This window comes from Coregonus clupeaformis, chromosome 35 (assembly GCF_020615455.1).
Source record: "Coregonus clupeaformis isolate EN_2021a chromosome 35, ASM2061545v1, whole genome shotgun sequence".
In the NCBI taxonomy this organism is placed as follows: Eukaryota; Metazoa; Chordata; class Actinopteri; order Salmoniformes; family Salmonidae; genus Coregonus; species Coregonus clupeaformis.
This window is the reverse complement of record NC_059226.1, coordinates 35,279,111-35,301,237: the sequence shown is the minus strand read 5'-3', so window position 1 is coordinate 35,301,237 and position 22,127 is coordinate 35,279,111. Positions and strand designations below refer to the sequence as shown.

At 41.8% G+C, this 22,127-nt stretch overlaps 1 protein-coding gene and 1 long non-coding RNA gene across 3 annotated transcripts; both read right to left on the bottom strand.

Moving 5' to 3' along the window:
* Positions 1–873: 873 nt before the first annotated feature.
* LOC121551641 lies at positions 874–17,236 on the bottom strand. The gene is made up of 3 exons (XR_005997098.2): positions 16,956–17,236; positions 1,698–1,807; positions 874–1,318 (listed from the first exon to the last, which is right to left on the bottom strand). It is a non-coding gene; the product is annotated as an uncharacterized LOC121551641 (long non-coding RNA).
* A 372-nt stretch (positions 17,237–17,608) lies between these two features.
* LOC121551638 (parvalbumin beta-like) lies at positions 17,609–21,691 on the bottom strand. Of its 2 annotated transcripts, none has more exons than XM_041864346.2 (5): positions 21,541–21,691; positions 20,956–21,028; positions 19,951–20,083; positions 18,323–18,432; positions 17,609–17,911 (listed from the first exon to the last, which is right to left on the bottom strand). In XM_041864346.2, exons 2-5 carry the CDS (start codon positions 21,014–21,016, stop codon positions 17,889–17,891), a joined length of 327 nt encoding a protein of 108 aa, XP_041720280.1. In that variant the 5' UTR covers positions 21,017–21,028; positions 21,541–21,691; the 3' UTR covers positions 17,609–17,888. The 2 variants fall into 2 exon arrangements, with proteins under 2 accessions (XP_041720280.1, XP_041720279.1); XM_041864345.2 differs by having other exon boundaries at positions 20,956–21,044; positions 21,541–21,688.
* Between the last annotated feature and the right edge of the window lie 436 nt (positions 21,692–22,127).

The window sequence follows — 22,127 nt, the reverse complement described above, 5'->3', positions numbered from 1 at the left end:
CACAACATATTTTTCTGTTTGGAAAATTAATTGATTGCGGCATGCTTATGTCGCAAAAGTGTTGCGTGTTGTATTACGGATACATTGCTTAGTTGGGTAGTTACTATGTCGCACCAATGGGGTCAGTGATACACTGATTCGCTGAACACAGTCTGTGTACATCTTTGGCTGTTAAATTAGAAGATGTGGAATTATCTCAGATAAGCTATAATAGGATCATTGTTAGTTAGCTATTGTAAATTATTTAGTGTAAGTAACTTTTAAGTATATGTAAAATAAACAGCCTACAAATACATTGCAAGATGTGCCACAAGTTTTCACAAATGATACAGATAAACACAATCTTACATGACTGAAAATACCACAATCTCCTTAAGTATTTATAAAGGAACCATACACACTCTGGTTGCACTGTATTTAACATGTATTTAAAATGTCCTGCTGACTCAACATAATGTCACAAGGCTATTCTTGGCCATTCTGTTGCAGTGTCAGTTTGCTCCAGCACTTTGTCTCGTTGACCAAAGAGGAAGTGCCATCCAGAGAGTGAGAATCCATGAGGAGGCAGCAGGCGGGCAGACCTGCAAGGCTCTATTAGAGTAATGTGAAATATATCCTCTTCAAATCCCTTAGAAAGTATCCCAGTGATGCCCAAGGACTTCCCCCACACTACAAGCATGCCAGGACCTGGCCCAAATCCTACAGGACTCCCATCTGGGCATTATTAAAAGAGGTTCTCTCTCTCTCTCTCTCTCTCTCTCTCTCTCTCTCTCTCTCTCTCTCTCTCTCTCTCTCTCTCTCTCTCTCTCTCTCTCTCTCTCTCTCTCTCTCTCTCTCTCTCTCTCTCTCTCTCTCTCTCTCTCTCTCTCTCTCTCTCTCTCTCTCTCCATAACCCCTCACACTAGCAATGACCTCATAGATAAACACACAGGATACATTTGAACTCTCCTAAAATTTTCCCCTATAGCCTGAGTCCCAGATCTGTCTTGGTGTGATAGTGACATAGGAGTTTGCAAGACAGCACATGCAGGATACATCTGGAACTCAGGCTTATTTCTCCCCACATTGGTTTCTAAAGCATCGAGAGGCTAAGCTGGAAAGACAACATTTACACCAAAATAGTTATTATTACTGGGTTTTCACTATTCCTCGAAAGTGCAGATACGATTGTACAATTTGCACAAGCCATTTTCAGATCATTATAACATATCCAAATAACATTAACAATACACTATAAGGACATTGTGCTCCGTGTTGAGAAATATAGTCCGCAGGCAGTTGATAAATAAGTTAGTGAGTCTTGATAGGAGTTCTGGTTCTGTGAAAAACGGTGGATCTTGGTCAATGGACAATTATGCCTTTATAAGGGCAAGAAACTCTGCGAAAAGTAGTACTGTGCAAAATATGCCCAACCAAGAACATTGACCTTATTGTTCATGTTTGAATAATATGATGTAGTCAACAAATCAAAAAATAAATCTACACCTTCTGCAGTAGTACGGAAATAAAATAAAACCTCTTGCTCTTATAAACACAAGGCAGTCAATGTAGCAAATCTCCTCTAGTGTCATTTTTCCTTGTGGTCTGGAAAAACTCTGGGTCCCAGCTATATGTCCAATTTATTTGTTACCAGTACACCGACATATCATCCCTGCAATGTCCCTCAACCATGATGAGCTGGGTTAAGGTTCTCTTACCGTCAACTCCAATCTTGCCATCACCTTCCTCGTCCCCGGCTACCAGGAAAACCTTGGTCTCTTTGTCTGTGAGTACTCTGGCGCTGGCAGAGAAGTTCTGCAGGAACAGCCTGAGAGAGAGAGAGGATGAAGGGAGAGATGTTGGATTAGTGTAGCTTTTAAAGCTTAGACTAATCAGACCATTATTACTGTTCCAGCTGGCTGATAGCCATTGTTACTTAGGGTAATGCATTGCACAGAGAATTTTCAACCAACCTTTACTTGGCGATACTTCCTAAATTCCAGACTTGGAATAATAATAATATGCCATTTAGCAGACGCTTTTATCCAAAGCGACTTACAGTCATGCGTGCATACCATTTTGTGTATGGGTGGTCCCGGGGATCGAACCCACTACCTTGGCGTTACAAGCGCCATGCTCTACCAGCTGAGCTACAGAAGACAACGCATGTCTTCTAAACTTCCATGTCTAGTTGCAGGTGTTTCGTTTGAATTGAGAAAATGCTCCATTATTAAATTAAATAAATGTTTTGCTCCATAAAGTAGTCCAACAAGACGCCATCTTGTCTATTTGAAATCTTCTCTTAGGTGCCGCATGTCGTGAGTGCGACTCAGAAATCAAGCATTGCGTTGAATGACTGTCATGTGAATTTCTATCTCTAATTCAACCTAAGCTTGAATCATTACCAGAGGTTGTAAAGCTCTGGTTTTAATCATCAATGATTCAAGGTCAACAATCTACAAGTAATTATCGGTAAATTTTATTCAAGGAGAGCTCTGCTCAAAAACACAAATATCCTGTTTTTTATACCCCTTGACAAACAAAAACACTATGCTCCTCCCACCTTTAGGTGGCTTTCTTAAACAGTTCACGCCTTCCCCCTTGAATGGTTAGTAACGCCCCCTCTGTTAGTGGGTTGACACTACATGATAATTCTAACATTTATACTGTGTTTGGGGTGAAATTCTTTAGTAATTATTCTTAAAATCCAAATTAATCTAACAATCCACCCCTTTGACTAAATATTCCCACATTCAGGATAAATGTATTTTACAAGCATGATTAATCTCAGAGATCACATCAGAACTAATAAACATTTCATCCAATTGCGGTCTTTCAGGGTCCAAATCCTCGTCATCCACCAAGCCTGGAGGATTGTTTTTCACATTCCCCTGGTCAGAGTCCGAGTCAGTCCATCTCTCATCATTGTTTAGATACTGCATTTCACCAACGCCTGACTCACCAATCCTCGGACACAGGGAACAAGACAACAACCACATAATACAAGAATACCCATACAAACACTGATCGCTCCTAAGATGGTGGCTGCTAGGGTTTTCCATTTACCAAATATTTAATCAAACCACCCTATCCACAATGTACTAACTTCTGAGTTCAGTTCATCCTTCACTTAGTGCAGTTAATTCTGTAAGAGCTCTGGTGACTGTCCCATCCGGTGTGGTGTTGTTAGGGATAAATATGCAACAATGGCTTATCTTTCTATAGACACCGGCCCTTTCTGCCTGATCTAGAACCAACCTCTACTAAGTTATGAGCGGGATGGCGGATAATCGCTCAGAGATCCCCTTTACTGCATCACTAGTCTTGTCAATAAATCGTTGTTGGTTGTAATAGATATAATTTATCCAATCCATATTTTTGTTTGTCACCCACCAGAAAAATGTTGTAGTAAAACTCTCCCATATTTGATTTATAGCTTTGTATTCGTCTGGAACACCCCTGGGGATGCCTATACCATCTATCCAAATTGGGCTATTTCCTTCCTGACTTATTTATTTTTCTCCTAATTATTCTTCCTGTCACTGGTCTTTGATGACCAATTCTTACAGGTTGGACCAAAAATACTGGTGCACAAGTACCCACCCATCCCTCTGGTAATGTCTGCCGAATGCTCCCTTTTTTAGTGTACGCCCACCACACATCAGTCAGAGGGATGGTTAGGTTCCTAATTTTTTTCCCCCTCCCTTCCTTTTCTAAATCAGTCACATTAATTATCTCCTTACAGCCATCAAAATCACCCAAGTTACGGGTGCCATTTCTATGTCTGTAACACTGGTATTCGCCAGGAGTTAATGTGAATCTAGGTGGGCTGGCCCAGTATGTCAATTTTGCCAGCCCAATCCCTGTGCAATTTGGCTCTTTTTGATTGGACCCCAGGTCTAATACACAGGGAAACATTGCCTTTGGCATTGGGGCGGTCAACATTGTTGGTCGCCCAATGGAGCATGCATAACAATTGGTCTCCCCCAAGGCCCTAGCGGTGTATCTCATCCACTTTAACCAGAGATTCTCATCAGGGACCCCCTCCACTTCCCCATTGTTCCATTCTTGGAGGAGAAAATCTTTCATAGTGGACGGGTTAGTTGAATTGACTCCGTCATCCCTTGACTGATTTACTCGGTCTATTGCTGTTAGTGGATTAATGACAGTACCTGCTCCCTCTATATCTTTTGACTCCATCAAATATAATCTTAGACAAGTATCCCGTCCGTATTTGTCCGTGCAAGCCCAGTAAGTTCTTTTCATGTCCTCTTTAGTGACTTTTACTATTGTTACTACCATTTCCGTGGGGATGTCGTTATACCTTCTTATCTTCCATCTTGACGTCCAGCCCCCCCCTCCCGTCCGTCCGTCCGTCTCATATCTCCGTCCCCCCAGTATATCTAAATACCTGAGCCCAGGAACAATCTGCCGAGGGAGCTGAACATAAATACAACGGGATCTTATAATCCCCTGTTGCTTGCATATCCGCTCTGATAAGATCCCTAATCCTAATTTTGAATCTTACTCCCCACCCCTCTCTGACTCCTATTTTGTAGATCACTCGCCCTTGACGGTCAGTATGTCGGGTCGCTTCCCTTTTATTTCTTAATAATGGTAAGGCCATAGCGTAATTGGTGCGAGGTGGTGGTGGATCTTGACATACCACGACTATTGCCGAGACTATGATGCAGCTCAGGGTCACCCATATTCCCAAAAACCGCCAACCCTCTCCTGTCTTGAGTCCTTCTGCTCGGTACCACCCCATACTCACACCCTAGGAACACACTACAGTGATGATAGGTCTGGGTAGGAGATCTTCGTTGACAGAGATGACTCCCGCACCCTGTGGCGCAGTTCCGCTCGTCAACTCCGCGTGTGCTAAGCGGTGCTTGTATGTGGTCCTACCTTCTTGCAGTGGGTAACATGGACCCAGGTTCCTCTCTCTGCTATTCTAATGGCCAAGGTGGTTACCAACATAACCTGATAGGGCCCTTCCCAACAGGCCTGCTTCCAGTTTTCTTTCTAGTGACTGGATGCTCACCAGTCACCTGGTTAGATAGTGGGTCACCTTCTCCTTTAGTTCACCTGTGGGGCACAAAACCTCTGACATACGGGTGTGGTTAATAAACTATCTTCACACATGTTCAGATTAATGTAACAATTTCTGACTGCATTCTCTTTTTAGACTATCTAAAAAATGTTTTTTTTTTTTTAAAGTATTTTGTCCTCTCCTTCGTATATTATCTAATACAATTAGCCTCTCCCCCCCTCTTGACACATAGTTCTGCTTATGTGTCAATTTTTTCCACCTTCCTAAACATTCCCTTAGGTTATTTATCAACCAATTGCCATGCCTTTCATTTTTTAGATTGTCTTTTGATTCTTTATTGCTCCTCCCACTTCCTTTGTCTTTATGGCGGCTAAATTCGACTTTCATTCAGTTCAGAATCAATTAGTAATCCATTCAAACAATCTCTTATCTTGTAAAAACACTTATGTTTAGTTCAACCTCTGTTCTACCCCGGCTCTCCCGGGCTTGACCTGAAGACTGATTGTTGGACATGACAAGTCCATTTTTTTTTTTAGGTCACCTAAGTATTCTGCCTAGCAACAAAGAATAAAAACCTCTATGTTCGTGATTAACCCAGTTATCTCTAATAGCCCACCAAAAAAAAAACATCATATTTAAACCACGACCAATGTCATCCCTCTTTACTCTCTACCATTTGGGTAACATCCCTGATACAGTGGGGAAAAAAAGTATTTAGTCAGCCACCAATTGTGCAAGTTCTCCCACTTAAAAAGATGAGAGAGGCCTGTAATTTTCATCATAGGTACACGTCAACTATGACAGACAAATTGAGATTTTTTTTTTCCAGAAAATCACATTGTAGGATTTTTAATGAATTTATTTGCAAATTATGGTGGAAAATAAGTATTTGGTCACCTACAAACAAGCAAGATTTCTGTCTCTCACAGACCTGTAACTTCTTGTTTAAGAGGCTCCTCTGTCCTCCACTCGTTACCTGTATTAATGGCACCTGTTTGAACTTGTTATCAGTATAAAAGACACCTGTCCACAACCTCAAACAGTCACACTCCAAACTCCACTATGGCCAAGACCAAAGAGCTGTCAAAGGACACCAGAAACAAAATTGTAGACCTGCACCAGGCTGGGAAGACTGAATCTGCAATAGGTAAGCAGCTTGGTTTGAAGAAATCAACTGTGGGAGCAATTATTAGGAAATGGAAGACATACAAGACCACTGATAATCTCCCTCGATCTGGGGCTCCACGCAAGATCTCACCCTGTGGGGTCAAAATGAACACAAGAACGGTGAGCAAAAATCCCAGAACAACACGGGGGGACCTAGTGAATGACCTGCAGAGAGCTGGGACCAAAGTAACAAAGCCTACCATCAGTAACACACTATGCCGCCAGGGACTCAAATCCTGCAGTGCAAGACGTGTCCCCCTGCTTGAGCCAGTACATGTCCAGGCCCGTCTGAAGTTTGCTAGAGTGCATTTGGATGATCCAGAAGAGGATTGGGAGAATGTCATATGGTCAGATGAAACCAAAATATAACTTTTTGGTAAAAACTCAACTTGTCGTGTTTGGAGGACAAAGAATGCTGAGTTGCATCCAAAGAACACCATACCTACTGTGAAGCATGGGGGTGGAAACATCATGCTTTGGGGCTGTTTTTCTGCATAGGGACCAGGACGACTGATCCGTGTAAAGGAAAGAATGAATGGGGCCATGTATTGTGAGATTTTGAGTGAAAACCTCCTTCCATCAGCAAGGGCATTGAAGATGAAACGTGGCTGGGTCTTTCAGCATGACAATGATCCCAAACACACCGCCCGGGCAACGAAGGAGTGGCTTCGTAAGAAGCATTTCAAGGTCCTGGAGTGGCCTAGCCAGTCTCCAGATCTCAACCCCATAGAAAATCTATGGAGGGAGTTGAAAGTCTGTGTTGCCCAGCGACAGCCCCAAAACATCACTGCTCTAGAGGAGATCTGCATGGAGGAATGGGCCAAAACACCAGCAACAGTGTGTGAAAACCTTGTGAAGACTTACAGAAAACGTTTGACCTGTGTCATTGCCAACAAAGGGTATATAACAAAGTATTGAGAAACTTTTGTTATTGACCAAATACTTATTTTCCACCATAATTTGCAAATAAATTCATAAAAAATCCTACAATGTGATTTTCTGGATTTTTTTTTCTCATTTTGTCTGTCATAGTTGACGTGTACCTATGATGAAAATTACAGGCCTCTCTCATCTTTTTAAGTGGGAGAACTTGCACAATTGGTGGCTGACTAAATACTTTTTTTCCCCACTGTATATTTATGAAAAGCTAAGACTGTTTGGGAAGAGAGCAACAACATAACCTGTTCTTCCTCCTCAGAGTTCCAAATGATTTTACCATGGGCTGCCATTGCCTTCCCATAGATAAGATCACTTAATTTACCCGTATGCAGTACATAATGACGACCCAAGCTTTACAGCAGTCTATTCTTACCAAAAAGCTCATCATTCTTCATCTAATTTTTTTTTTCTAGTCCTTATCTACCTGACCCTATTGCTAAATCAATGATCTAGGCAATAGTTGTCTTGCCTTAGATTGTACATTCTTCTGATTACTGCAGCTTATTCCATGAATTTAGTTTCAAATATCACCCAATAAACCGTTCCATCCCACAGCATAGTAAACACCACCTATGAACTGTTGAAAATTCCCTAAATTCAACATAACAACCCTTTATAAACATCATGCTGGGTGTGTTTTTTATTTTATTTGAAAAACCCAATTGAAAAATAACAATCAAAGATAGTTAGGCTCAACTTAATTTGGTAGCTCCCTCTTATGACCTAAATACTGCCTAACTTCATAAAATCCCTCAAAATTTCTCGAGTATACAATGATTATTTAATTGATTACTCTAAATCTGCTACATGTGATCTCATTCAAATGTTCCATTATCAGTTATTTGATCCACCCCCTAGTAAAATCTCTCTCCTCTTCTATTCTGGAGTTCTACCTCTCCCAGCTATTTCCCCTAGTGGCCATTAAATACTCTGCTCTCGTCTGTTCCTTTTCTTACTCTGTTAGTCTCTGCTTTTCAAGCTCCAGAAACTGTTATCTCTGTCTCTCAGCCTGCTTGTTTTTCAAACCTAAACAGTTTCCTTCTCTCTTTTTCTTTTATTCTCTCCCTCTCTAACTTCCTCTGTCTCTCTAAGTCTGTCTCTGCCTCTCCTTTTTCCCGCCAACCAGAGCCACAAATCATTCTCCTTGTCCTCAACTCAACCCTCACAGCTCTATCGCTACTTCCCTCCTATCATTACTGAATCAATGATAATACATTTACATTCAAGTCACCCAGCAGACGCTCCTATCCAGAGCAACCTAGTGAATACATTTTTATTATTTTTATCTTTATATATTTTTTTTACTGGCCTCCCCCCCTGGGAATCGAACCCATAACCCTGGCGTTGCAAACACCATGCTCTATCAACTGAGCTCCATCCCTGCCGGCCATTTTCCCCCCTACCCTGGACGACGCTGGGCCAATTGTGCGCCGCCCATGAGTCTCCCGGTCGCTGTCGGCTGCGACAGAGCCTGGATCCGAACCAGGATCTCTAGTGGCACAGTTAGCCCTGCGATGCAGTGCCTTAGACCACTGCGCCACTCAGGATAATAATAACTGCAATAACTATCAATAATAATTATAATAACTATTACGAATTATATTGTCCTTTTTCTGATGTTCCAATTGTAGTCTATTCATTTTAGTTTAAAATATAAAGTTATTTATAACAAATCCAGAACCCACCACAGGCTGGCGCTATTCCCCCAGCACAACAGCCAATGCCACTTGCTTCCCTGTAACGAAAATAAATTATCGTTTTAAAATCTTCCAACCATTTGTATTTTCCTGTCTCTCACTCCCCCCCTCTCCTGCTCCTTCCTACATTATGGGGGAGGCGCGAAACTTCCCCTACAATCTACCTTCTTAGGAAATAATGTCATTCGTACTTGTAACATATTTTCATAGATTATTTACAATACTACTAGTTATCTTATGCAACTTTTAATACACGTAAAAACTCTCTCTCCACCCATTCTCTATTGAATAAGTGCGTATTCCTAGTTACCCCATAACCACGCCTCAAATCTTTTATTTAGCATTTAACCAACCAAATACTAAGTAGTATCCGGTTATCATTTATACCCGCCGTTGAATTTCCTCATACACACATATTTCACCTTATGCCATTCAAATGCCCAACACAACAGAATAGTTCAATTCAACTCTCTATTGGTTTTTCAAGTCGCTCCGGACCAGAGCGTCTGCCAACTGACCAAAAACGCAAATATTCTCCACCTTCTCACCCATTACGTACGTCTACGAAAGTTCAGACACATGCATAATAATATGCCATCTAGCAGACGCTTCTATCCAAAGCGACTTACAGTCATGCGTGCATAAATTTTTTATTATGGGTGGTCCTGGGGATCGAACCCCCTACCTTGGCGTTACAAGCGCTGTGCTCTACTAGCTGAGCTACAGAGGACCACATCGTTGGACCTTATAGGTACCTCTCAAATAATCGCTTTGTGGTGTTTTTAGCCAATTCTTAATTGACACTAATCATTTTTTCAAACATTTTACCCGTTGAACCAAAAATATTGACTGTCATCCTTCTTTTCCCCTGCAGTCACGATGGTAAAATATTCCTTTGTCCCCGTTAAAGCATTTTCACGCTTAAAAACAAAACACACTCGCTGTCTCTAGCCCCTCCTTTCGCTGTTCTTTCAAATTAGTTCCAGTCTACATGCATCTGTTTGATCATAAATTCTAATTTTTCTACTTCGAGATGCCCAATAAATTCATACCTCTTCTCCCAAATGGATCCATAAAACATATTTCTTTCATCTCCCGTTAATTCTCGGACTTACATTTACATTTACATTTTAGTCATTTAGCAGACGCTCTTATCCAGAGCGACTTACAGGAGCAATTAGGGTTAAGTGCCTTGCTCAAGGGCACATCGACAGATTTTTCACCTAGTCGGCTCGGGGATTAGAACCAGCGACCTTTCGGTTACTGGCACTACGCTCTTAACCACTAAGCTACCTGCCGCCCCCGACTTGTTTAGAAGATGTCTTTCCCATGGCGGAAAAATAAGAAATCCCTCCCCCCTTTTTTGTTTTTTAAATAATTCACTCCCAAATTATTTTCGTAGGAGCTAATCTCTTAGTGCGCCTCTTGCTTTTGTAATTAACCCTTTAAAATTATTTAACCCCTAACCCAGAGTTTCTATTTAAAACTCCGGTTTCATGAAAAGAGTAAGTTACCCAATTTTCCTCACGCGACTTATTTTTTCCTCCACCCCTGAAATAATAATCACGTCTCCCGAGGGATTAAGTCTCACACACATATGACCTTATCATCTGCCAAACTTGTTTGCAAAGTTCTAGCAAATGCCCAGTCGTATATAGAACTCCCGACCCATCCCTCTCATACGATGATAATTATTTCCCTGTTTATACTGAACATTGCAATTCGTACAATGACAATATTAACTAGTTTACATTTGTGATTGCAATTCACTTCCATGTCATTTCGGACTAGTTTTTTTTTGTAATAGCTATTTACCTCTAGGATCAATTGCGGACCCTCCCTGTCGTAATAATTATTACCTTCTTTGACTTTGGTAACTAAGTTCAACTCATTTTACCAAAATCCATGAATAAAAATTACTGACCTTTTCCTCACAGTCTGGATTAAAATGCTTTTTCAAACTTGTTAACGTCTTTATCGTTCATAAAGAGTAATCACCGGCCTGTCTTATAACCTTAACGTCGAAGGCCAGGACTATTCTTCACGGATGTAATCACCCGGCGTGCACGGATTTCGGTGTCTTTAGAACGATAAAGATGTATTAAAGATCCGGCTCGAAGGACCAATCTGTCATGTGAATTTCTATCTCTAATTCAACCTAAGCTTGAATCATTACCAGAGGTTGTAAAGCTCTGGTTTTAATCATCAATGATTCAAGGTCCACAATCCACAAGTAATTATCGGTAAATTTTATTCAAGGAGAGCTCTGCTCAAAAACACAAATATCCTGTTTTTTATACCCCTTGACAAACAAAGACACTATGCTCCTCCCACCTTTAGGTGGCTTTCTTAAACAGTTCCCGCCTTCCCCCTTGAATGGTTAGTAAGACACTATGCTCCTCCCACCTTTAGGTGGCTTTCTTAAACAGTTCCCGCCTTCCCCCTTGAATGGTTAGTAACGCCCCCTCTGTTAGTGGGTTGACACTACATGATAATTCTAACATTTATACTGTGTTTGGGGTGAAATTCTTTAGTCATTATTCTTAAAATCCAAATTAATCTAACAATGACACTCCCCTGTCTTGATCAAGGAGAAGATTTGAAATAGACAAGATGGCGGCGCACACATTGTTGGATTACTTCATGGGAGAATTGTATTTATTTATTTTTATTTAAGAACGGATCCAAATTTCTGGGACGCGTACAGAGCCATCCCCTGCCCCCACTTCGGCCAATCAGACCACGTCTCCCTGTTTCTACTCCCTGCATACAAAAACCTACTGAAGAGGGACCCACCAACAGACAGAATAGTGAGACAAAAGATGGACGGAGCAGACTCAATACTCCAGGACTGTTTTGAAAACAGCTGCAGGACCAGACGGCATCCCCGACCACATCCTCAGAGCATGCGCTGACCAACTGGCAGGCGTCTTCACAGACATCTTCAACATGTCCCTGTCTCAGGCTGTAGTCACCACATGCTTCAAGTCAACCACCATCGTTCCAGTGCCCCAAAAAACTTAAGGTGACATGCCTAAATGACTACCATCCTGTTGCACTAACCCCATCATGATGAAGTGTATCGAGAGGTTGGTCATGGCCCACATAAAGGCCAGCATGCCCGGCACACTGGACCCTGTCCAATTTGCCCACTGATCCAATAGATCCATGGAAGATGACATTGCTATCCATACGGCCCTATCACACCTGGACAAAAGGAACACCTACAGTATGTGAGAATGCTGTTCATTGACTACAGTTCAGCATTCAACACCATTGTTCCCTCCAAGCTCAGGGCCCTGGGTCTGGAAACCACCCTCTGCAACTGGATCCTGGAAGGTCTGGTATGGAAACTGCCCCGCTCTCGACTGCAATGCCCTCCAGCGGGTGGTGAAGACGGCCCAGTACATCACAGGTACCGTGCTCCCACCCATACAGGACATCTACTCCAAGCGATGCCTGAGGAAGGCCCGCAACATCATCAAGGACCCCTCACACTCCAGCCATAGACTATTAACTCCGTTACTGTCTGGCAGACAGTATCAGAGCATCGAGTCTCGATCCACCAGGCTCAGAGACAGTTTCTACCCACAAGCCATCAGACCTCTGAACTCTTGAACTCTGACTTTATACACCTTACCACACATGCACTCACTCACACACACCTACACATAGACCCAAACACACACATACGCACACACACGCACACACACACACACACACTCCCACTCACACGCTCACACACACATCCACGCTACAAACACACTCCACGACTGCTGCTACTGGACTCCTATTTATTATACTGAACAATGTCTGCTATTATTGCACATTCTATTGCACACTTCCACGGCACATGTTGTAAATATCCTGTCTTAATTCATTGAGTGCCTTGTTGTATTATATTCTGATTTATAAACTGGGTGGTTTGAGCCCTGAATTCTGATTGGCTGAAAGCCGTAGTATATCAGAGTGTATACCACGGTATGACAAAAAAGTCATTTTTACTGCTCTAATTACGTTGGTAACCAGTTTATAATAGCAATAATTCACCTCGGGGGTTTGTGGTATATTTCCAATATACCACAGCTAAGGGCTGTATCCAGGCACTCCACATTGCATCGCGCTTAAGAAGACTATGTATTTTTGAAAGATGAGATGTTGAGGATTATAATAAATACCTCTTCGATGTCATACAAGCAAGCCAAACACCCATGAGTCCAAATGTGCACTTCACATATACAGTGTCAACGTTTATGATTACTATGTTTGATGATGAGATGCCGTCTTACTCTGGGTTGTTCTGAACAGAATCAGCCTATGTTTGTCTTTTGTGAAGAAAATTAGCTGCGGCAAACGCACCTGAATGCACTCATGACTCCTTTCTATGAGCACCAAAATGATGATCTGTTTCCCTGAATTGCCTTGTGAAAGCCTAACTCTGAAAGACCGTATTTTATAACTTAGTCATGTCGGTAACAGAACATGCTTTTAAATTATGCCCACCTGACCCAGATTGCGATGTATAATGGACCGTTTTTGGATTCCATAAACAACAACAGTAATTGTGTGATGGCAGTGATGCAGGGTTGTGTTCCTAACAAAATAACTATAAGTGTACTTGTTCTAGGAGAGCTCAAAAAAGCACCTTATAGTTGAAGATTCTTATTTGAGTCATAAAAGTTAATTGAAATGACTTAGGAACTGTGCACACTTTGGAGAGGTGTGTGGCCGCTAAGAGACACTAGTTAGTCCTCTCACTCAAACCCTTGTCATTTATTTGTCTTATTTTGTACCTACCCCGCATTTTCCAGGAATTTTCGTGTCATGTTACTGAATGTATCCAGAGTATTTTCAGATTTCGTTATCAACAAATGCGGCGAGAAGTACATTAAATGTAAAATGCACATAAAATCAACAATGTAATGTTTGGATTCAGTCTTGTGTCAGGTGAACCGTTGTGTCCTCACCTTTGGTCTAATAATTTTCCCATAATTTCCAAACTGTTCCCTTTCAATTGCTACCATTGTTATGCATATGTTTTTCATATTTCTTCTGTAAGAAACATTTCAATTTAGCCCAGAAACATTTCAATTTATCCCTATCCATATCAGCCAATTTCCACGACTGTAAAGAGTTAAATACACAATTTAAAACAATTATAGGCCTACTGTTTATGTGGTAAATATAGGCTACTGTTTTCGTTTTTTGTTTGTAATACGAGTGTATGATAGGATTCAGTAAATGTATATTCATTGCATCTGTAACAGAATCACCCTGTCTTTCACGCCTATCAGAGGCAACTAGACAATAACCCCCATCTCAGGAAACCCAACCTTTCGAGGCATTGCTTTTGGTGATGCTCTCTTTTGCATAACTTTTGGCATTTGGCAAAATAAAAATATGAGTTATTCCATTACTCTTTATTTGTTTCTATTTGAAAGGAGGTGCTTTACAAGCCCATTAGTAAAAAATAAAAATAAAAATAAACTCTCCATGCAAGCTGCACGTCTACTTATATTTTGTCTTCTAATTATCATCATCGTATTGTTTTGCAAATAAAGACAATAAAATAAAGAAGAGAACAAATCAGTGACTGTATTCTGATTTCTCTTTTCTAATTGTTATCCACATTCACAACTGCTGTCCATAAAAAAAAAAGATAATTCATGATCAAGTTTGCCTCTGCTGAAAATTGTCCCTAAAATGTTTTACATCCATTTTCACTGAGAGGTCCGGTGCTCCATGTAAGATTTTGGTTCCATATTCACTATTCTGATGTATTCCAATTCAATGCCCCCACCTGAGATCCCTTTGCACACTGAAGTTCCTCTGGAGAAGAGTGAAAAACTGTATATAACTCGAGTTGGCTGACCCTAAACCCTTTCCTTCTGTTTTATTTGCCCGTGACCCGGTGACCCACACCATTTATAGGAGTTTGAGTCCCAGTTACTATATCAGCATCGGTTTTGCAAAAAAATTGCAGAAGTAATCCTGTGCTATTTTTAAGGTAACAAATGAGGATGCTCAGGGGCCCTGAGTCAGGGCCATGTGTGTGAGGGCCTAAAGACGTGGCAAGGTCATAAGCGCCTTGAAACCAAAGTAGGCTAGGGAGTGACTTCATTTACCAACTATTCAAGCATCTGGGCAGATAAAAGAAAATCAGTTGTTTGGGGATATCAATTCTCAGTCTCAGGCCAACCCTATTGATACCAATGTACCAATATTTTAAGCACATAGGTCACTGACCTCATAAAGTTACAAAATATTAGGTTTCTGTTTCCAGGGTAGAATGTCAATATCATTATAGCCTATATATGTAAGATATGTTGCTAAGGGTAGACCCAAAGCTATAAATGGTGGAAAGGAATACTTCATCTCTTCATGACTTCATGCTTTTTCGTGATTGATCTGATTGATTTATTAATTGACACAAGCACAGCTATGCATATTACACACTAAATCTTTGATATACTGTAATACGTATTCTGACCCTTCTGCGACTCCCCTGCATAGAGGACCCCTAACAATTCCATGCGAGTTAACTGTCCACAGGTTCAGTCAAATTCAGTCAAATTAAGCCTCTTATCACCCAGTCATTCTTCTTTATAGACAATGAGTTTAAATAACGGCGGCAACCTTTATGTCCATGTGTGTGAACTAGGCCTGGCTACATAGGTTGAATGCTATGCTCCTACACCAGCTATATAGCCCACTCCAATATGGGGGCTTGCGCTGCACTGCTTTGTGCAATGTTCGCACAACAGGAGCAGTTTATTAGCTCTCAAACAACTTCACCATGACATTGTGTTTACACCTGGATGGAATGGTAGAAAGAACGCCTTCCTTTCTCAATGCGACACTGCACTAATGGGAATAGCATGTCACCTGTGTGGTGTTGGATATAGAGTGTCGGCCAGTCAGTCGGTTGGGAGACGGAGACGGATAGAGAGGGTATGAATAGAATTCGAAGTCAGTGTCCTCTGTCACCCTTTACTTTTACTTTCACCGCCTGGGAATGAAAAGCCTTAGATCAATACAACTATTTACGAAACTGGGATGCCATGCAGAGCCATCCCACAGGACACAGACATCAGTTAAACGTCTAGTTTTTATTTATATTTGGTTGAGTTGTCAACTAACGTGAATTGAACGTGAAATCAACAGCAAATGTCACCATGTCATTGGATTTAGGTTAACAGTAGAATGAAAAAAAAATACGAAATTCCGTTACCTTGATGACTTTTATCAAATCCAATCAGTTTTCCAAGTGACTCAATATCATCACATTGCATTTTATTTTGTTGAAATTATGTGGACACAACGTTGATTCAACCAGTTTTTGCCTAGTGAGATGTGGCTGCAGGGTCAGGGATAGGCCTATAGCGACGCAGTGGCTTACGCTTTTAACCTACGCATAAGTTTCAGGCATGCTTAGCCTATAGGTCAGTGTTCATCAATTATATAGATTCTTCTGCCTGGCCGATTTTTTCTTGAATGGATGTTCAGGGGTCCTGAGCATAATTACAAATAATTTGTAGACTGCAAATTGACCGCAATAAGCCCAAACATATATAATATTTGACTAAAACATAATAATTTAAAACCTTGCTTACATTTGTATACGATCACATTTATCTCTCGATTATGTGTGGGAATACTTTGGAACAGATTTCGGCCCGCGGGACGCCAGTTGGGGAACACTGCTATAGGCTATAGCCTACCCAAATTACTTTATGTAGGCTATAAGTGTAGCCTATAGAGCCTACCCAAACATTACGCATAATTGTATGCATATATCAAAATGAATGCTCTCGGCTTTTTTGTTTAAAATAAATAATGAAATGTTATATTTTATTCACATGATTCTTCATGGGCAAAGGCAATCCCACCACACATGTTAACCAATCTATCAAAATAGTCATTTTTAGGTCTGAAAATTATTAATTTGAATTCACTCCAGAAGAAGGCGGTGTTAGCCCTGATATGGACATGCACATTTTTCAGAAATATTTTGTTTTGCCCACATCTAACCATATTTAATCTGTCTGGCCTCATTTCAGACTGACGTGTCGCTGTCAGTACAGTATAAGTAAATTAAGATGGATTTAATTGATGCTTACAATAGGCTATTCATCTCACTGTCTTGATGAATGATCGCTCTCGTCGTCAGCTACTCAAGAGGTTACCGTCACTCTGTGATGTACTGCAGTTGGCACCCTCCGGGCTCCGGGTCTTGTCCATTGCGTGCTGAACTGTAGGCACGCAGCCTCTCGTTTGCCTGTTACTGCATCGGAAATGCAGCCTGTACAAGCCGTGGGCACTTTGCTTATATCATCACATTTAGAGCTGCGTTGTCTCTTGTAGGCCCATGCAGAGCACACAACTAAAATGCACTGGGGAAATCAGGCTAATAGCTTACGCTTTGAACAAACCGACTGTGTCTTGCGATTTGGTACACCAGAAGTAAGTTCATTTCCAATGGAACGCTGCGTTTGCCTTGCAGCATTGCGTTGCAGAGGTAGTTGCAGTGCGTTCTGTGTGGTGCATACGTTGAATTTATCGAACGTATGCGTCAAACTGTACGCGTTAACGGGTTGACAGCAATGGTAGCAGAAGGTGAATGTTGAACTTTTGTTGCACACATATCTAGATGATGCTGCATACTATTTTGCGCAATGAGACAGTTGGTGTGTTCAAAGCGTTAGACCCAAAATACGCACTGAAACGCCAACATAACCTGTGGGACTGTAGTAAGACACACGGACATCATATCTACGTTTTAGATCCTTTATTAAACCATACCAGTTACCCAATGGATAGACAGACACTCACTTATACATCTAATATCCACGTTTATCTGGATGTCCGGCTACGAACTTATGTGCCAAGATGCACCATCAACCGGGGAGAGTGGCAGCAGGCATATACATAGAGTCGCTGAGGTGGGCATTTCCCTCCAGACATGCTGAAGTTGGGCGTTTTGGATTCCAGACGTTGTAAAAAGTACCAAGAGAAAGCAAAAAAAGAGACAGCCCTTATGAGGAGTGAAAGCTTCATTTCAGCAAAGCGCAGAACTCTGCAAGAGAAGAGAGAAACAGAGCAATGAGAAAGAGATATAGTGATCACCTGATGTGTGACCTCACAGCCAAGTCACAGTGAATATTACATAAGTTGAAAAAGCTTGCATTTATTTACTGTTTCTTCCACTTTGCCTTTGCAGCATTCCTTCCTTCCCTTCCTCCCTTCCTCCCTTCCTTCCCTCCTTCCTTCCTTCCTTCCTTCCTTCCTTCCTTCCTTCCTTCCTTCCTTCAGATTCAATATCCCCTATCATCTGGAATAATATAAAATATAATGATATAAAACTGATGAAGATGAAACTATGATCAAGATGATATTTAGGCCTAGATGATGTCAGCATTGGACAGTCCCTCTCTTGCTCTCCTGTCAGGTGTGTGTAGTGCTGATGTGAGTGTACTGTAACCTGTACCTTCCATCCCTATCTTGCCATCTCCGTCTCTGTCTCCTGCCGCCAGGAGAGTTCTGGTCTCAGCATCAGTCAGGTCCCTGGCCCCCGAGGAGAAATTCTGCAGGAATAGTCTGGGCATAGACAAACAAAGAGAGGAGAGATGAGTGAAGAACTACATGTACATCTCATGTGTCAATGCTGCTTTATTGTATTGATATGTAATGTATAGTTTGTTTCAGCTTGAATACATCAGGCTCTTTCTATGTGCATGACAAACACACACACACACACACACACACAAATACACTGAACAAAAATATAAACGCAACATGCAACAATTTCAGTTATTATAAGGAAATCAGTCAACTGAAATTAATTCATTAAGCCTTAATCTATGGATTTCACATGACTGGGAATACAGATATGCATCTGTTGGTCAAAGATACCTTAAAAATAAAGGTAGGGGTGTGGATCAGAAAACCCCTCCCGAGTGGTACAGCGGTCTAAGGCACTGCATCTCAGTGCTTGAAGCGTCACTACAAACCCCCTGGTTCGATTCCAGGCTGTATCACAACCGGCCGTGATTGGGAGTCCCATAGGGCGGTGCACAATTGGCCCAGCGTCGTCCGGGTTTGGCCGGTGTAGGCCTTCATTGTAAATAAGAATTAGTTCTTAACTGACTTGCTAGTTAAATAAAGGTTAAATAAAAATACAATAAAATCTGGTATGACCACCATTTGCCTCATGCAGCACGACACATCTCCTTCACATAGAGGTGATCAGGCTGTTGATTGTGGCCTGTGGAATGTTGTCCCACTCCTCTTCAATGGCTGTGCGAAGTTGCTGGATATTGGCAAGAACTGGAACACGCTGTCATACACGTTGATCCAGAGCATCCCAAACATGCTCAATGGGTGACATATCTGGTGAGTATGTAGGCTATTGAAGAACTGGGACATTTTCAGCTTCCAGGAATTGTGTACAGATCCTTGCAACATGGGGCCATGCATTATCATGCTGAAACATGAGGTGATGGCGGCGGATGAATGGCATGACAATGGGCCTCAGGATCTCGTCACGGTATCTCTGTGCATTCAAATTGCCATTGATAAAATGCAATTGTGTTCATTGTCCATAGCTTATGCCTGCCCATACCATAACCCCACCGCCACCATGGGGCATTAAATTCTCTGGCAACAGCTCTGGTGGACATTCCTGCAGTCAGCATGCCAATTGCACGCTCCCTCAAAATTTGAGACATCTGTGGTATTGTGTTGTGTGACAAAACTGCACATTTTAGAGTGGCCTTTTATTGTCCCCAGCACGAGGTGCACCTGTCTAATGATACTGCTGTTTAATCAGCTTCTTGATATGCCACACCTGTCAGATGGATGGATTATCTTGGCAAAGAAGAAATGCTCACTAACAGGGATGTAAACATATTTGTGCACAACATTTGATCTAAATAAGCTTTTTGTGCGTATGGAACATTTCTGGGACCATTAGTGTACATACTATGGGGCAACCCCTTCACGTGCACCTCCCTCCCTCCCTCCCTCCCTCCCTCCCTCCCTCCCTCCCTCCCTCCCTCCCTCCCTCCCTCCCTCCCTCCCTCCACACACAGCCACCCTCCCCAACTCATATCATACTTCAGCTCCTCCTCCTCTATGTATCCACTCTGGTCTTGGTCCAGGACTCTGAACACCCGTTGGCCCTCTGCCTCTGGCTTGCCGGTCAGTCTCACTTGTGCAAAGAACAACTTGAAGTTGAATGTGCCTGGAGCTAATGGAGAGATGGGGGAAGCGATCAAGAGAAATGCGGAGAGATGTCGAGAGGAAGTGAGAGAGTGTGAGGAAAGAGAGATCCGACAGCATGACAAGGAAAGAGAATGGAGAGAGGGATGAATAGAGAGATGTAACATTCTCTCATGTGCTCAAATTACTTTCATTTGACTACTGCTGACATTCACAATCACAAACACAGACCCTCTAGCATTTTAATGCCACTGAGCCCTGACAATAATACGCTAGTTAAGGACATTATACAATCTAAACACACAGATTCACAGAACACCTCAGGGAACCCATTGTAATGTGAGCGTGTGACTATATGCTACAGATCAAATGTTTAAATCAATACATTTTTATTCACAGTTTATGCAATTACAGAGAGTCAGTTAGGTCATTATGAAAACCAAATGACTTATAAAGAACAGAGAATGATGAATCAAGTCTGTTTTGAATAATATATTATATACCACAAACAGTTATGCTGATGATATACTGAAAAGTGAGTATACAAGCATTTACATGTGGGTGTATTCTGGATGGTGTGCTTTTGTCTGCCATCTGAAGCAGATGTAATGTGTAGCTAAATAATTAAATGCTGGTGGGCTGCGAATGAAGCCTGCATGACTGCCATGATTTAGTCTTCTCTTCAATGCTCAGCATAAACACTCTGGTATCTGGGTGGTAACTGCTCTGCTTCTCCCCAGCCCCCTGGCTGCCTGGTTACCTGGATCCACCCTCCAACCTTCCCCCAATATAGGACCACCCTTGGGAGAGTAGCCTATTGGGCGTGTGTGTGTGTGTGTGCGCGCAATTGTGTGTTCATATGTGTGTGTGTGTGTGTGTGTGTGTGTGTGTTTGACTCACCTTGACAAGCCTTGACGGCAGCCCTGATGTCCTCCTCTTGCAGCAACCCTGTAAACGCCATGGTTCTCTGTGCCTGAGGGATATGTGCTCTCAAGAGGGAAACACATCACAATAAATGAAAGTGGCACAGTGTGTTTTGCTGGCACAAACAGTCAGGGTGTGTTTTTTAAAAGCATCAGACAAATCCCTCATCAGCCTATTCACCTTTAGCTTCAAGGTACTATCTAGCTACTGTTTCTATGGAATTTATTCAATGACAATTGCTTGACTTTTCAAGCTGTGGCTCTATGAATAAAACAATAAATACATTTTGCTAAACATTTACAAATTTGTCCAAAGTCTTGACAATGCAACTTTAAGGACAATTTTTTGTCTCCAAGCGAGACCTTGAGAGGTCTGCTTCTTCACATGTCCTATTTTTTGTTGCATTATACCAAACTACATTTGATCACCTTAATACTTTGTCAAAAACCCTGAGATGCACAAAAACACAAATTAATACACAGAAAGATACATCAATCTCTACAGAACTGCATAAAAAACTATCAATGCATGGTATATCTCTAAAGCCTGGCTGGTACTAACCGTTATCTGGGTGAGGTGGTGTCCGCTCTGTGAGCCAGTGATGTGCAGCTCTCTGCCTCTCTTGATTTTTGCCTATTACCCAACACCACTCTCCTCCTACAGCTTTGTGTTCCAGAGAGAAAACATGATGTCTCTCTGTCCTCAAACCCTGGGAGATAACATCGCAACGGAACTCCCCCTCCCCCCTCATTAGTTAATCAGAGCAGAACATTTGTCACAACTATTGTCAGCTAACTTGCAGGGGGTAGAGCTTACAACCCAGCCTGTTAATTGGCTTGATAGGAATAAACAATGCCAAACTATCCCATATTCCATTATTGCATAATGGGGGTTTTCCATTTAGAAATATTAAGGGTTGACAATGACGCACAATGATGAGCAAAGATGGCAGGATATATTCGGCTCTTTGGGGAGATAAAAGTCCCAGTCAGAATTTCAAATTTTCTACAGATGTGAATGGACAGAACCTGGGTGACTGCAGAGTACAGTCCTCTGCAGAGTCAACATCTACTCTATGTTATGCATTTTGTGTGGATGATAAATTACCACAAATGGTACATCTGAGAGAGCGTAAAGTAACAGACATG